The following is a 14,682-nucleotide window of genomic DNA, read 5'->3' on the forward strand; positions in this document are numbered from 1 at the left end:
CCCTGTAACTTTCACTTAATGTGATATGACCCCTCAGAGCCTACGTCTCTGACAACACACACACACACACACACACACACACACACACACACACACACATACACACGCCCCAGCATTACTACCACACACAGACACATAGACACACACACACACGGTTCACACATTCCACCCTCAGCCCTCATACAACTGCTGTTTAGTTTAAAACGAGGCCGCCGGCAATTAACTGTGTTATGTCAAGCCCATTCTCTGGCTGTTGCTCGCTGGGTAAACTGTTCCAATTGGTCCCCAGCAGCTGACTCGGTAGAACAGTAAGTAGGTGTCTCTGTTATCACAGCATGGTTTTAAAAAGCCCACTGAGGATCACACAGTGCAGTGTAGGGTTTCGAGCTGGTTAGCCAACACGGAGCTATTAGCTTTTTGTTTTGCCTTGGCAACGTGTGTTGGTGAACTGTGAAGGAAAAATCCATCCTTGAGTTCTCACATCGTCCACATTTGGCCCGTTACGGTGTCAATGAGAATAACAATAGAGTGTGTCTGGAAATGCAAGGTGCATTGCCAGTAACCTTTTGGTGTGAATTTTCCCCTTTTAAAGTGAGTATGTGTGTGTGTAACTTTTTAAAGAAGTAATAAAAGAAATCTTGAAATGAAAACTTGTATTCAACAATAAAACCAGTAGCTTAAGGTGGCCAGTGTTAGCTATTAGCTAATGTCAGCAGCATTACCCAGTAATTATCACGTGTTGCCACAATGGCAGTTGTTTAGAAAAAGTTATGAAACAGGTCTGTTACTTTACCTCACTTGCCTAATTGACAATTATGGGATGAAAGAGTCATAAACTCAGCAAATGGACTTATTAATATCAGTTAAAAAGCTATATCTAGCTAAAGTTTGCTAACATTAGCCACCATAAGCTGCTCGTTATACCAGACCAAGTAAGGCTGCATTCACACCAAATCAGGCGTTGTAGCGTTTAGCACAGGGTTGTGCGGCAGTGTGACGGTGTCACTTTATGGCCCATTAACACCAAGAGACTGTACGACAATTGACATCTTTTTCCCTTATGGATGGGTTGTACAGCTCTGGATCGGCGGATACGTGATTGGCCACCGCAGCGTGACATCAACAACATTGCTGTTGTTTTTGTCATGATACGCAAATATTACGTGGTGAAAAAGCGATGTAATTTTTTTCCAGAACAAGGATCAAGATATCGTACTGCAAGTAAAGGCATCAACCAACGGATTGAGTTGAGTCTATATTTAAGAATTATAAAAGTCCGAAGCGGGACGGCACACTTTATCACTCCTTTCAACCTTGTCAAAGGCAGCGCAGACTAGATCCACTCCTTCTGTTCTTACCTTTCACAATAAAAGCCCTAGACATATAATATTCACAGGCGAGTACTTCACATTTTGTGTCATTTATTCATCACGCCCCCGGTGTGTAAAGGCCTTAAGGCTGTAGCACAAATCATCACTGGTGAACTAAACAACAGTGCGTTTCCATTTTTAAGAGGAAGAATGTGTTATCTCTTCTTTCAAAAGTACATTTACATGCACATTAGTGTCCCAGTTTTAATCTTATTTGGGATTTGACATGTACATGGAACATCATGAACCTGGTTAACCAGTACCCAGGTTTCTGATCATGTGTGTGCAGATGTGTCTTGATTCCTCAACATCTCAGCAAACTCTTTTCTCTACCAAGAGAAACCTGGATAAACCAGGTTAAGGCTGTATCTAGGTTTCTGAAACCAGGATATGATGTTTACATGCGCAACACATAACTGAGATACTCCAAAAAGTCACTTAGTCCAATAATGATGTTGTTAATTTACTGTTAATGGTTTTTCAGTTATTTAATGTCAGTCAGTGGCAGTTGATGCTTCTTCTTTTCAGGGAATGTGATATAGCAACAGTATTGGTTTAAAAGCATGCTCTGGGCAGATTCTTCCAACCAAAGTCCAACATCCTTACTAATTTCAAGTTCTTGGTGACTCCCTCCAAGTCTGTCTGGTTTCAGGATAATCAGGTCTGCCAGTGAGCGGATTCTTTCCATGAAGGAGCTGAGCTGACATCCCCACAGACACTAACTTGTGGAGAGGAACATCCATATTTTCTTCTCATTTGGTTGTGTTCCCGTTCATGTAATAGGTCACCACAATAACAAACCAGCTATTTACGGTAAAAGCCTAATTTATCCGCCAGATATTAATCTCCAACTGTTGTCTTGTAAATTCACCGCAATGACAGGCAGACCTTTTAAATAAACACTGATGGTGACCAGAGCGAGGGAGGGCCATCGCTCTGGACGAGTGATGATCCCCTCCGCTATCTCTACGCGCTCGGAGGCCTAAACAGTTTATTTCGTGTTTGCAGTCACTTCCTAGGGGTTGTTAAGCTGATGTACAGTTTGACAGAAACGGAGGGAAACCAGATCATCGGAGGAAGATTGTTTTGACCTGATAAGTAGAAATGGGTACATTAGGGAGAAAAATGGAGCAAAACACTAAAACTGTGGGATTAGTCTTGTATTCGGTTTACTCAGACAGATTCCACATGCTGAGAAACATCTTTTGAGTGAGAATGTGGGCCCACCAACAGTATCAGTTTGTGGCTATAAGGAGCTACATAGTTGTTCATTAATAATATACTGTACCAAGAACACACAAAACTGAGGATTGTCTTGTTATGCATATTGGTGTCCTTATCCATTAGAATATAAGTTAACAAAGAAACCTTACCACAAGGTTCATTTAGTGGACGTTCTGGGTCTTTTGCTTCATATCATCTGATCTTAAAGTTTTCCCAGTTGTCATGGGATTGTAGATTATTTTTTCTGAGCACTTAAACCTCAAAGTGCAGAAAGAAAATGGAAATTTGAACATCTACGAATCTATGACAAATGGCCAGGGACTAAATCTGCAGCTGCTACACATCAAATCACACTTCATTTAATATTGACTCTTCAACTGACAGTTCAAATACTTCAACTGATGTTTCAGCTGCTGTCACTGCTTACATAACAACTGACAATTATTTACACTGCACACACTTAAACTATCTCCGGCTCAACTTTAACTGAAATCAACTAAATTAACTGAAACTGAAAGGCCGTCATCGTTTACACTACAATAGAGATTTCCACTAGGGTTAGGCGATTAGAAGAATATAAAGGCTATTGGCTGAGTACATCACTGGTTGTTTTTATTTTGGGCGATGTTTGTCATTTTATTTTGCTAATTTAAAGGTCCGCCTCCGAAGAATGAGAGCTACTCAGCCACTGCTCAGCGAGCATAGAGAGAGAAAGCGAGGGAAAACAGCGTGCCGATTCGTCATATTTTCACATCTAACCGCAAAATAAGGGTTTATTTCAACTGAACCACAGTTGGTGATTGTTGGAAAGACTAACAAAGATGTTTTTGGTGGGTTTTCTTTTGTTTCTGTCGTGTTTGAATGAAGTGTGTTTTAAGTCTCGAGGGAGACTTGAAAGATGTAACCAACCCATTTTGGGAAAGTTATGTATTATGTTCAAAATCAATAAATGTGTGATAGAAAAAAAAGTAGGTTTTAAGATGCTCTGCCTCTAGAACAGGGGGGGGGGGGGAGGTTCGCGCCGCGCCGCACACACACACCTGCGCAAATATATAGGCAATCGCCGGTTGTTCGGCTGACGATGGCCGCTTCAAAAATTTTAACATAATATTAACAGTAAACTTGTCTACAGAGTTTGCATCATAAGCAAAATTACATTTTCCTCCGCTGTTTTTTTAAAATTTTATTTTCCCCCTTGGCCTAATTCGCAATTTCCCCTCCCCTTGATGCACACACCCACAGGCAGGATTCACTACACCTTTTTAACTTACAGTAACGTGCCTTCCTCAGCTCCTGAGCTCACCATGTTAATGTTGGCTAATCTGACTGTGACACATGATTGATAACCTTTCCCAAGTGTGCAGGATCCAAAGGATTAGCAGTGTTTACTTCTAGTAGCATGCTGGGTACCTCCGCTGTTAATGACTGGAATTAATAACCTGCTGACGCCTATGAGACAGCTCTGTTTATGTACGGGCCGAGACATGACAGTCTGCCCTGGACACTGAGTAGTTGTAAAAGTGTCTGCCCTTGCCCAGAAAGGTTTGTGTTTATATGTCACTTATGACGATATGATGATGGTAATATTCGTTTTAGTCTAAAATTATTCTTTTTTTTTGTTGCTGTGGATTGGCCTTTAACTTTTTTGGGTCATATGACTTACTGAGATATTAATAATACAGGATTAGTGCACTGTTTACATTTCTTGCTCGCTATGTATCTGTCTCTCTCTTTCTCTGCTTCTGGCTTTATCCTCCCTCCCACACACACACACACACACACACACACACACACACACACACACACACACACACACACACACACACACACACACACACACACACACACACACACACACACACACACACACACACACACACACACACACACACACACACACACACACTAAGGGGCATGAGAACGGGGTAAATCCTTGACAACTTCAATGAAACCTCACACAAAGAGTAAAACTCGGGGGGACTAGAGAAATGCAACACCGTACAGTAGCCTGACCTCCTCCAGCTACCATAGACACGCATGCACCAGATACCGGGCGTGGCTGCCTTTCTGCACAAAGCCAGAAATAAAGAGCGAAGCTATTGCTTTCAGCAGCAAGACCCCCAGGTGACCTTCCTCGTCGACCCCAGCATGACCCCATAGTGAGGAAGGAGAGAAGCACGGCGCCCGGTATCACTGCACAGGAGTCGAATGCACATCACAATAGCTAAAAAGGAAGGCGCTGTCATTGTGTCCTCTCAGTAAATCAGCGTGGAAGTGACAGTCCCAGTTCCCGGGCCTGCGTGCCCACCTTAAAGGCCCGACACACTCATAAGTCAAACTGTTTTCTCCCTCTATGCTCTCACTGTGAGTGTAGCCTGAAGACTTCGGTCATCCACGTATTGTTTCTTAAGCATTTCTCCACAGTTGGGCTGGTTTGTCTGTTTCGGGTCAAATAGAGGTTCATGGCTTCGGGGTTCAACTGTACTAGGCTGACACCGAGGAATGTGTCACATCAAGCTTTAGTACCAGCTGGGAAAGGACGCTCGGGGCCACTGAATTGATCAATTCCACTCGCAAATGACTCCCTTCATAAATTAAAATATAAAACTAGCAGCTGCGTTTGAAAGCAACATAACAATTGAATTATGCTTTGTTTTCACGTGCCTATTCTTTTACACTAGGCAGATCCCACTCCATCTTAACGCGAGTGTAAACAGTTATCTTTTCTGTTTACGTCCAGATACGTGACGGTTAACCCTGCCAGAGTGCTGTATAACCACCTTATAAATCTACCTATCTTTTGTACGTTTTCTCACGTGTCACGCTGTGTTTCGTCCACAGTCGACCTGGAGCACATGAGGACAGTGAAGGCTGATAAACACCAGCGTTTCTGCCAAGAGAACAGCCTCATCAGTCAGTTTGTATCGGCCAAGACCGGGGACTCGGTAAGTGCCAGCCGATTCAATAAGTCACAATAAAAATGTGGAGTACTGAGTGACTTAAATAACACTTAACTTGCCCTGTTTTTTCTTGTTCTCTCTTTCTCCAGGTGTACCTTTGTTTCCAGAGAGTGGCAGCTGAGATTCTTGGTGTGAAGCTAAACAAAGCAGAAATAGAGCAGTCCCAGGTGAGCCATAATGGCATCAAGGTATTTCTCGCACTTGTCAGCTCTATGCAGCTGTCTCTTAAGCCACATTTTAAATGGCTTATTTGCTCATAACTAGAAACAAAAATGTGCACTTTTTTTCTCTGCTTTGCACTCAGCCACTGCTGAGAGATCACTGTTCTTAAATGCAGTGCTTGAAGTGGAAAAAAATAAGTGCCAGTACTCTCTTATTCACATGTTGCTGTGTGTATCGGCCGGTATCAGCAATCTGTTGCGACTTATTCCTATTTATTCATTATTTCTTTAAGCATGTTATACTGTGTCAGTCAAAATCAGCTGCGGTTTTATAGCTATTATTATTGTATCTTCTATAGTAGGCCTACAATACTCCAATAATATTCCAACTGGAACATTATAGGTCTCAGGTGGTGTGTTAATAGTGTTTTCCTGTGTTATTTGTAGTCTATAGTAGGGTGTCACTCAGGTTTTAGGAGCAGTATCCCAGTCAGGATGCTCCTACATATTATACAGAGACAAACTGAATTTCAACAGTGATTAAAAGATACTAGGAAATATTGGGTTTGGGTGTCCTCCCCCAAGAAAATTGTAAGGTTTTTGATTTAAAACTATGCAATTTTACACCATTTTGGACCATAATTATTACTAGTTAAATGATTGATTTATTATTTACACATATCACAGCCTTCAGAAAACTCTTAAATAATGTTTCATTAATTATATTTGTTCACAAATAAAAAAAAGTTATGACGAACAGTTCACTATAATTATTTTACAAAAAGAACGTGAACATTGTGTTGATAAATTACAGCACCCTCGTTCTCCTCCCCCTCTCCCCCATGCTGTGTGTTGGCTCGTCCAGATGCTCTCCACATAGTTTTTAATGTTCATACGGTTTATGAGGTGCTGCGCAAATACGCTGCATCTGCGCTGTTAGGAATCGCCATCATGAATCTCCCAGAGAACCTGATATGGAGATGGCAGAAAAGAGCAGCGGCAGCTTGTGAGAAGTGCCGGTGCCGAAGGAAAAGTCACGGTAGTGCCGGTAATGCGTACCTGTGACTACTGGCCCACTTCGAGCACTGCCTGAATGTGTAATCGGTTGGTAAAAGAGTGAAAGTAGCTGGTGATATTTCCGGGTTCCTCTCTCCTAGCATTACGTGTAATGTCATGCCTGAACTTAAGGGAGGTCACAGTGAGTGTGTTAGGTCAGTGGAGGTCGCCACACACTGTAAAGGACCTTTTGTTGCGTAAACATGAGTTTGCTACGTCTGCCTCCGGTGATGAGCTACCTGCCACTGACACTGGCCATCTGTAAATAGACCCACATTGACCACATTAACGCGTGAAGTCGGAGGTTAAAGGTAGGCTGTCGTAGGGGTGAGGGGGTCAGGATTGGCTGTCTGATTTATTTGGTTTATCTCCCACCGTTTTGGGGCTGAAACAGCGTCTCAGCTTGCCAGCCAGGCCGAGGTGCCCGATGGTGGCAGCTGTAGGATTTACAAGGTCACCTCCCACAGAAGCATTAATCCTGGGTCTGATATGACCGGCTGGAGCCACACTGGCTGGGTAGTGGTTGATGAGCCTGGGGGCTACAGAGAGGTCAGGACCCCCAGAGAAGGGAGAGCATGTAAGGGAAGGACCGGCCAAATTCTCAAGCCTCTCTCCCATCACCAACACGGCTGCTGACTAACTGAGAATGACCATCGGCTAATGGAGCTGTCCATCTACTTTCTGCTTCCTCCCCTCCCTTGATAGCTCTGTCAATAAAGCAAAGTGCTTTAATCCAGCTAATCAAGCAGGGTGAGTGGCCAAACCCAATGTGATCCTCATGGAAAAAGGCTAGTTGACAGAAACACACAAAACCTGACAGTGTGAAGTGTTTTTTTCTAAGATCCAAATGTATATATGTAAACTTCTGATGCATGGCCATAGCTCATAGCAGAATAAGGAAGAAAAAATACTTTTTTGTGTTTCAGCTAAAGTGTCTAAATGGAGTCTAAAATACATATGACATCAAGACTGAGTGTATAATACCTACATATTTGTAAAACAGCCAGCAGTATTTAATTTTCAGGAATGTGTGAGAGACTTAATTGCTTTCTTATCCTCATCAATATATTTTTGTCAACAGTAGTAGTTCTACAAAAAAAATCATAAAAGTCAAAAAGTCATAAAAAAAGTGAAATAGTTTCCAGAAATCTTTAACATAAGGACACCAGGGCATTACAGCAATGTTGCAAAACTGTGAGGTTATGCTGAATTCTGGTTTTACCACATTTTGAACTCCTTCAATACGTACTGAATGTCTGCTGGTTTGGGGTCAACCAAGTATTACATTATCGTTTAATCTAACTATTATTTTATCAATCAATTAGTCGCTTGGCCTGTAAAATGTCAGATAATAGTAAACAATTATATAAAACATAGAAAAGCAGCAAAATCCTCATATTTAGGAAGCTGGAACCCGGGAATATTTGGCATTCTTAAAATATTTGCAGACCAAATTTCTGTTTATTGACTAATAGATGAATTGATTAATTGTTTTAGTTCCAGTTTTTCTAGTTTCTAGAGCTGCAACAATTAATTGATTAGTAGTCAACTATTAAATGAATCGCCACCTATTTTGATAATCAATTAATCAGTTTGAGTCATTTTTTAAGAAAAAAAAGTCAAAATTCTCTGATTCTAGCTTCTTAAATACTTTACTCCGGTAAACTACTACGGTAAACTAAATCTCGTTGAGTTGTGGATTTTTTCTGACAATTTCACACACTAATCGATTAATTGACAATGAAAATAATCGTTAGTTGCAGCCCTACTATTTCCCTTATCCCTAATCCTTAAAAAGACAGTATAATACAGTGTCGGAGATGACAGTGAGTTAGTGTGGTGGATATAGGGTTGAGGCTCAGAGCAGGTCATGGCTCTGGGTCTAGCCGTGGGGCCAGCGAAGCCTCATTATCAGCTGTCAGCCTCAGAGAGCTGAACACGAGGGTCACAACCCCTGACAGTATTATATCTGCCTGGCAGCCCTCTCCGTCATGGTCCTCTGTCTGTTGGATCAGATAGCGAGGCCACGGATCACTCACCGACTCTGACACCGGGCTTCGGCAGCTCGTTAATCAGACAGCCAACCAGGGCCTGCTATTCAGCCATGTGGTCTGCAGCCAGTTGCACTATTAAGATCACATGTAAGTTCATTGAACTTGAAGCTTATGTTTTCCTAAAATTCAACAGCTGCCACTTATAGCTTCAAAATGCTCCATTAGGTGTAAATATTTCCATAAAATAGTTCGAGACATCACAGATTGGTCAGAAAGATGGGATGGAGTGGTTGGAGGACCCAGAGGAACAAATACAGCTCGGTTTATGTTGGCAATATAAAATTAAATCACCGTACCAATGAGAAATTACTGATGACTTGCATTTTCCACACTGTTTATGATCAGGGGTTTACATCAGGCATAACTTCACTTTTATTTCATTTTTCTTCATGGCTTGTCATAGGAAAGCTACATACTATCAAATGTGAACAATTTACGGTAGTGCAAAAATCGTCAGAAAATCAAACTCCAACAATTTTGACAAATCTAATAATCTTTTAAAATATATATCAAGCAAAAATACCAATTTTCTGGTTTCTGCTTGCAAAATCTTAAATTCTTTATGTAATAAACTGATTATCTATCTTAGTTCTGGACTGTTGCTTGGACGTCACATTGGGCTCTGGGAAATTAATCATGATTTTTCTTGATTTTATCGGCTAAATGATAAATTTAAAAGAAAAAAAATCAACAGATTAAACAATAATGAAAATAATTGTTAATTACAGCCCTGCTTTTAGTTTATTCCTTTTTTTGCCTGAGTTAAATGTGAGATTTTTAGGGTCAAAGTTTAAATTAAAGTCAGTTATTCTGGCTTAAAGATGGATTTTTTTTCACAATTTACACTCGTTATGTTCCAAATCTCATACTTTTTCTTTTTACTTTTATTACATACTGCAGCTGCCCTTACAAAGTGCGTACTGTTGTATTCAGTATGCATACAATTGGGACATACTACTTCACTGTTTTTTGTCTGTTTCTTACATTTCTTGTTCATTTCTCTCACTCCATGACCCTCTCCTCTTCCTCTCCTATTCATTGTCCTCACCCTACATGGCTTTTGTCTCCATTCTTCTCACTCTTATCATCCTCTCCCATGTCTTGGTCCTTGTTCTCTATCTTTATTTTGTCCTTTTGCTTTCCTCCATCTCTCCACTGCTCAGAGGATTGTGAAGGCTGAGCTGGTGGCCTACCCACAGGATGAAGGCCCAATTAGACAAGAGAACAACCAGCAGAGCAAAATATGTTCTGTTCAATAGTTGGAAGTATGTCACAGTTACCCAGATATATTTCACTAGATCTGTGTTAGACTTTAGAAACAGAGAACAGTTGCTTTGTAGTTGTAGTAAATACCACAGTCATGGTGGATGTATTTGGTACCTTTGTTTTAGATTAGAGCTCTAGAAAAAGTAGAGAAACCCATCAGAGTAATAGAACCTAACCACACCTCCTCTGTTGTTATGTTGTGTTATCATAGAGTTGACAGTATTTTGCTAAACTGTTTTAGGAATGTAAGTTTTAGGAAAGACTGTTTCCAGTCTTTGTGCTAAGCTAACTGGATGTAGCTTCATATTTACTGTACAGACATGAGAGCGGTATCGATCTTCTCGCTCAACTCTTGGCAAGAAAGTTTTCCCAAGAAAGTGTATTTCCCAAGAGGTTTATTCCTGAACTACTCTACATATTACATAGTTTTTAGATTGCAGTGTGTTAAAGGAATACTTCACCCACAAAATGATCATTTGTATATTGATTACTCACCCTGTATTACCTTGAATGCTTGAAGAAAACTTTGTTTTCCTTGCATGCCTCCACGGCAAAAAAATAATACAAAAACTATATCAAAAGTTACATCCGTTAAACTTTCACACAGTTTGTGCATTATAATCCAAGTCTCATTTAACAGTTGTATCTTCAGTACTTCCCAAACACATGCATTTTCGCTAAAACCTTAATATTATAACGCTTCCGTATAAACAGTCTCACACTCACGGGTGCGTCCTAAGTGTTTTAAATAGTAAGGTTTTAGCAAAGATGCATGTGTTTGGAAGTACTGAGCATACGACTGGAAAATGAGACTTGGATTATACTGCATAAATTGTGTGAGACTTTGTTAACGGATGTTTTGATATGGTTTTGCTGTTTTTGAACATGGCCCCAATTTACTTTGATTCATTAAGGATTTACTCTGTTATTTGATTCCCCTTTCACTGTGGAGGCATGCAAGAAAAACAAAGTTTTCTTCGCGAATTCAAGATAACACGGGGTGAGAAATTGATATAAAAAATTTTCATTTAGTGGGTGAAGAATTCCTTTAAATTTTATTTCACTGTAACTTTTTTAATTCATCCGTCTTTGCATCTTTTCAGCGTGTGGTGAAGGCAGACATCGTGAACTACAGTCAGGATACCGTGGCCAGGACGGTCAACCCCCCTCGCAGCTCCATGTGTGTGGTGCAGTGACCCCTCTCCAACACTTCAAGATGTAAAATTGCCTTCAGTCAGTATTCGTCTTTCAGGATATGTGGGGTGACTGGATGAAATGTGTTCAGAGTGTGTCCTCTGTATTCCTGTGTGTCAGTGGTACGGGTGAGATGAAGAACAGACTGTGTGGTTTCGAGTCCTTGGCCTGTAGTTCGGATATTTAGCAGGAATGATTTCTTGGGTGGTTTACCAAAAAGGAAACGGGACCTCCGTTTCTTTCAAGTTTACACGCAGCTATAATTTTATTCCTATGATTCACCTTAAATAAATATTAAAACAAGAATCTTTAAGCGATTACCTGTTTGTGTTAGTGTGACGCTGGTTGATTAAAGGAGAAAATAATCACAATGGTAAATGAAAATATTTTTATATACAAGTATACCATTGCTATTAGAGAGATTTGTTTTAATAATTAGATACGCTGCAGTATATTTCTAAAGATAACACTATCAACACTTCTCCAATCCGCCTTCGTCCCTACGACTGCAAAGTGGATTTGTTGTAAGAGTTGAACAGGGAGGTGAAACCAAATGCTCTTTCATGTCTGTGGTGCTTCTCCAACTCTGTCTCCCACAAAATTACGTTCCCATACAACTAAACTGCATAACCAAAATACGCTTTGGGGAAACGTATTTTCTCCCTGATTACGGTCGCAGTTTTAAACAGTCTACAACACACGATTAACGTTGTAAATGGGAACAAAGCAAAAGGAAAATACAACAAAACTACTTAGTTAGGTTTAATAAAAAACATCATGGTTTGGCTTAAAATTACTTAAAAACAAAACAAAAACGCAAGAAATGACCACGTTTCACACAGGACACAAACACCGGTCTCCTGGGGGGAAGTAGTGGACTTTCTCGCTTGTTATACCCGTTATTATTCAATAATCTTATTATTAGGGCTGTCAAAGTTAACGCTATAATAAAGTGTTAACGCATATTCGCTTTAACGCCACTAATTTCTTTAACGCATTAACGCAACTTTTAGCTTGTAGCAGGTTCAAACCTAAGGAATCCATTGGTGCCAACCCATGTCACACTAGCTTGTTGCCAAGGAAACTTACGCTAAATTTTGGCGAGGAGAAACTGGCATGGCCATTTTCGAAGGGGTCCCTTGACATCTGACCTCAAGATATGTGAATGAAAATGGGTTCTATGGGTACCCACGAGTCTCCCCTTTACAGACATGCACACTTGATGATAATCACATGCAGTTTGGGGCAAGTCATAGTCAAGTTTTGTGTTGTTAATTGATTTCCAATAATAAATATATACATACATTTGCATAAAGAAAGGATATTTGTCAACTCCCATGTTGATAAGAGTATTAAATACTCGACAAATCTTCATTTAAGGTACATTTTGAACAGATAAAAAATGTGTGATTAATTTGCGATTAACTGTGGACAATCATGATTAATCACGATTAAATATTTTAATTGATTGACAGCCCTAGTTATTATTCAATAAGGGGTTTTTTTCAACGTATTTGGCATTCACGGTTGCTTGATATACTACGTCACCTGCTCTGAGAGTCGCCCGTTGTACTACGTCACTTGCCGCGGCCGTCCGCAGACTTACAAAGCTATTTATGATATGTAAAAGACTGATGTAATCCACGACAAAATACATTTCCGTCCAAACGTAATTGAGAATGCATTTTAATTGTATGGGAATGTAAGTTTTAGGAGACAGGGCTGGCTTCTTAGTTGAACTAGTTGAACAGAAGGGAAATACGCGTTAATAAAATGCTGTAGTGAACTGAAAGGATCTCTGTTTTCAATTTGCCAATTAGGGGCTTGCACTAGCAGTGCTGTGACGTGAACTGTGTACTGTTATTTTACATAGAAATATTAAAATTTTACAATCTTAAAATCAATATTTACATTTTATATTCTTTATTCTTCAGATTATATCCAAATAATTAAATAGTATCTCCGTTCTTTAGATGTTTCTTGTAGAGTCTATGTTGCATTTTTGATAATTTAACTTTACATTTTCACACTGTGTGACATTCCCGGGTTCGTCCTGTTAGAGGGCAGTTCAGATGCTGCGTTGGTAAAGTGTTGATGACGGTACAGAAGGTGAATATGACTCAGGAATGAGTGTCAAGCTGAGCGTGAGCTGAGCTGAAATGTACGACATTTTATTAGAGGTCTCTACATATAGCCTTATTCAACTGTCCGTTATAGAACAGAAGTTTGCATTGAAGAATGGCTATGACGCATGAAATGCTTCATAGGATATTCATTTTAATAGCCTGTTTGACAGTATGTGTTAGAGACAACTGAGATATTGTACGTTTAACCAGTTTTGTCAAAGTAGTTTCTACATGCTAGTACTGTACATGTTGGCATGATTTAATGTGTTATATCCGCCATATGTGTAAAATATGTATTTGTACAATAAAAGCTCCATTTCAAAGCTGCTTTCATTGATTAGAAATGATCAGAACACATCCTGTAAATTCGGATCATGTAAACAAACTGTACGCTTTAAGAAAATTAAGAATGTACGGATTAAAGTGAATGTTTAGTTGATGTTAAGCAGCGACACAGATTTGTGTTTCTAAATAAAAATGCTATATGGAAAACGAGACATGTTGTGCAGTGCATCTGTGAATACATGCGTTGTTTGTGATTTTTTTTTTGGGAGATATTCATTTCTATAAATTACAGAGTATCTTAAGGTCTTAAAGGGATAGTTTGGGTGTGTTAAAGTGGGGTTGTATGAGGTATTTATCCATGGTCAGTGTATTACCTACAGTAGATGACGGTCGGCACGCCCCCAGTTTGGAGAAACCGACAGGAGTAACCATATGGAAGCAAAGCAATGTACTGCTGTGTGACTTTAGTAAATCTAAACTAACTTTTTTAAGTCACACAATAACACAAACAAACTAACCGATTGAGGAAGCAGTAGACCAGCAACTCCCGTGTTCTGTGAGGCAAAAAAGCTGTTTTTGTCAATGGAGTCTGGTAGCTTGGAAGAGAGCATAGATTCGGCTTCAGTTCCCCGTCAGAAAGAGCTGTCTGACAGCATGGTAAAGCAATGAAAATATTCTAAATATAGCGTACACTTAAACTGATAGTATTTTTTTAGATGGGCCTTTTTTTTAGGTGTCTAAATATGTTTTTCTGCCGGCCCCGTCCACAGCAGTACATTGCTCTGGTTCTGTGCAATAACTCCTATCTGCTTCTCCAAACAGGGGCCGTGCCAACCGTCATCTACTGTAGATAATACACTGAGTATGGATAAATACCTCATACAACCCCACTTCAAAACACCCAAACTATCCCTTTAAAGTTCAGTTCAGTTTCTTCAACAATGCCTTAAAAGGTATTAAAAAGTCTAACATATATTTTTTTTTTC

General features: G+C 39.9%; 1 protein-coding gene and 1 long non-coding RNA gene across 8 annotated transcripts in view; one reads left to right on the forward strand and one right to left on the reverse strand.

Annotated features, from left to right (window-relative positions):
* Positions 1–13,906, forward strand: part of rab28 (RAB28, member RAS oncogene family) — a 36,489-nt gene extending 22,583 nt beyond the window's left edge. The window contains exons 5-8 of one of the 3 annotated variants that reach the window (XR_012595651.1): positions 5,436–5,539; positions 5,644–5,721; positions 11,195–11,937; positions 11,975–13,906. Coding sequence is in view for 2 of the 3 variants with exons in the window: in XM_074649274.1 (XP_074505375.1) it covers positions 5,436–5,539; positions 5,644–5,721; positions 9,989–10,084 (278 nt within the window). In the remaining variant the exon portion in view is untranslated. Of the gene's footprint in view, positions 1–5,435; positions 5,540–5,643; positions 5,722–9,988; positions 10,091–11,194 lie in introns of all 3 variants that reach the window. The other 2 variants (XM_074649274.1, XM_074649275.1) reach the window with 2 other exon arrangements.
* LOC141775684 (uncharacterized) overlaps positions 1–14,682 on the reverse strand; it is a 241,819-nt gene that overhangs the window by 65,421 nt on the left and 161,716 nt on the right. The window contains exon 4 of one of the 5 annotated variants that reach the window (XR_012595655.1): positions 9,874–10,014. The exons of the other annotated variants lie outside the window; for them this stretch is intronic. This is a non-coding gene — a long non-coding RNA (uncharacterized LOC141775684). The remainder of the gene's footprint in view (positions 1–9,873; positions 10,015–14,682) is intronic. 5 annotated transcript variants of the gene reach the window in all.

The sequence above is a fragment of the Sebastes fasciatus genome, chromosome 10 (assembly GCF_043250625.1).
Source record: "Sebastes fasciatus isolate fSebFas1 chromosome 10, fSebFas1.pri, whole genome shotgun sequence".
NCBI classification, from domain to species: Eukaryota; Metazoa; Chordata; class Actinopteri; order Perciformes; family Sebastidae; genus Sebastes; species Sebastes fasciatus.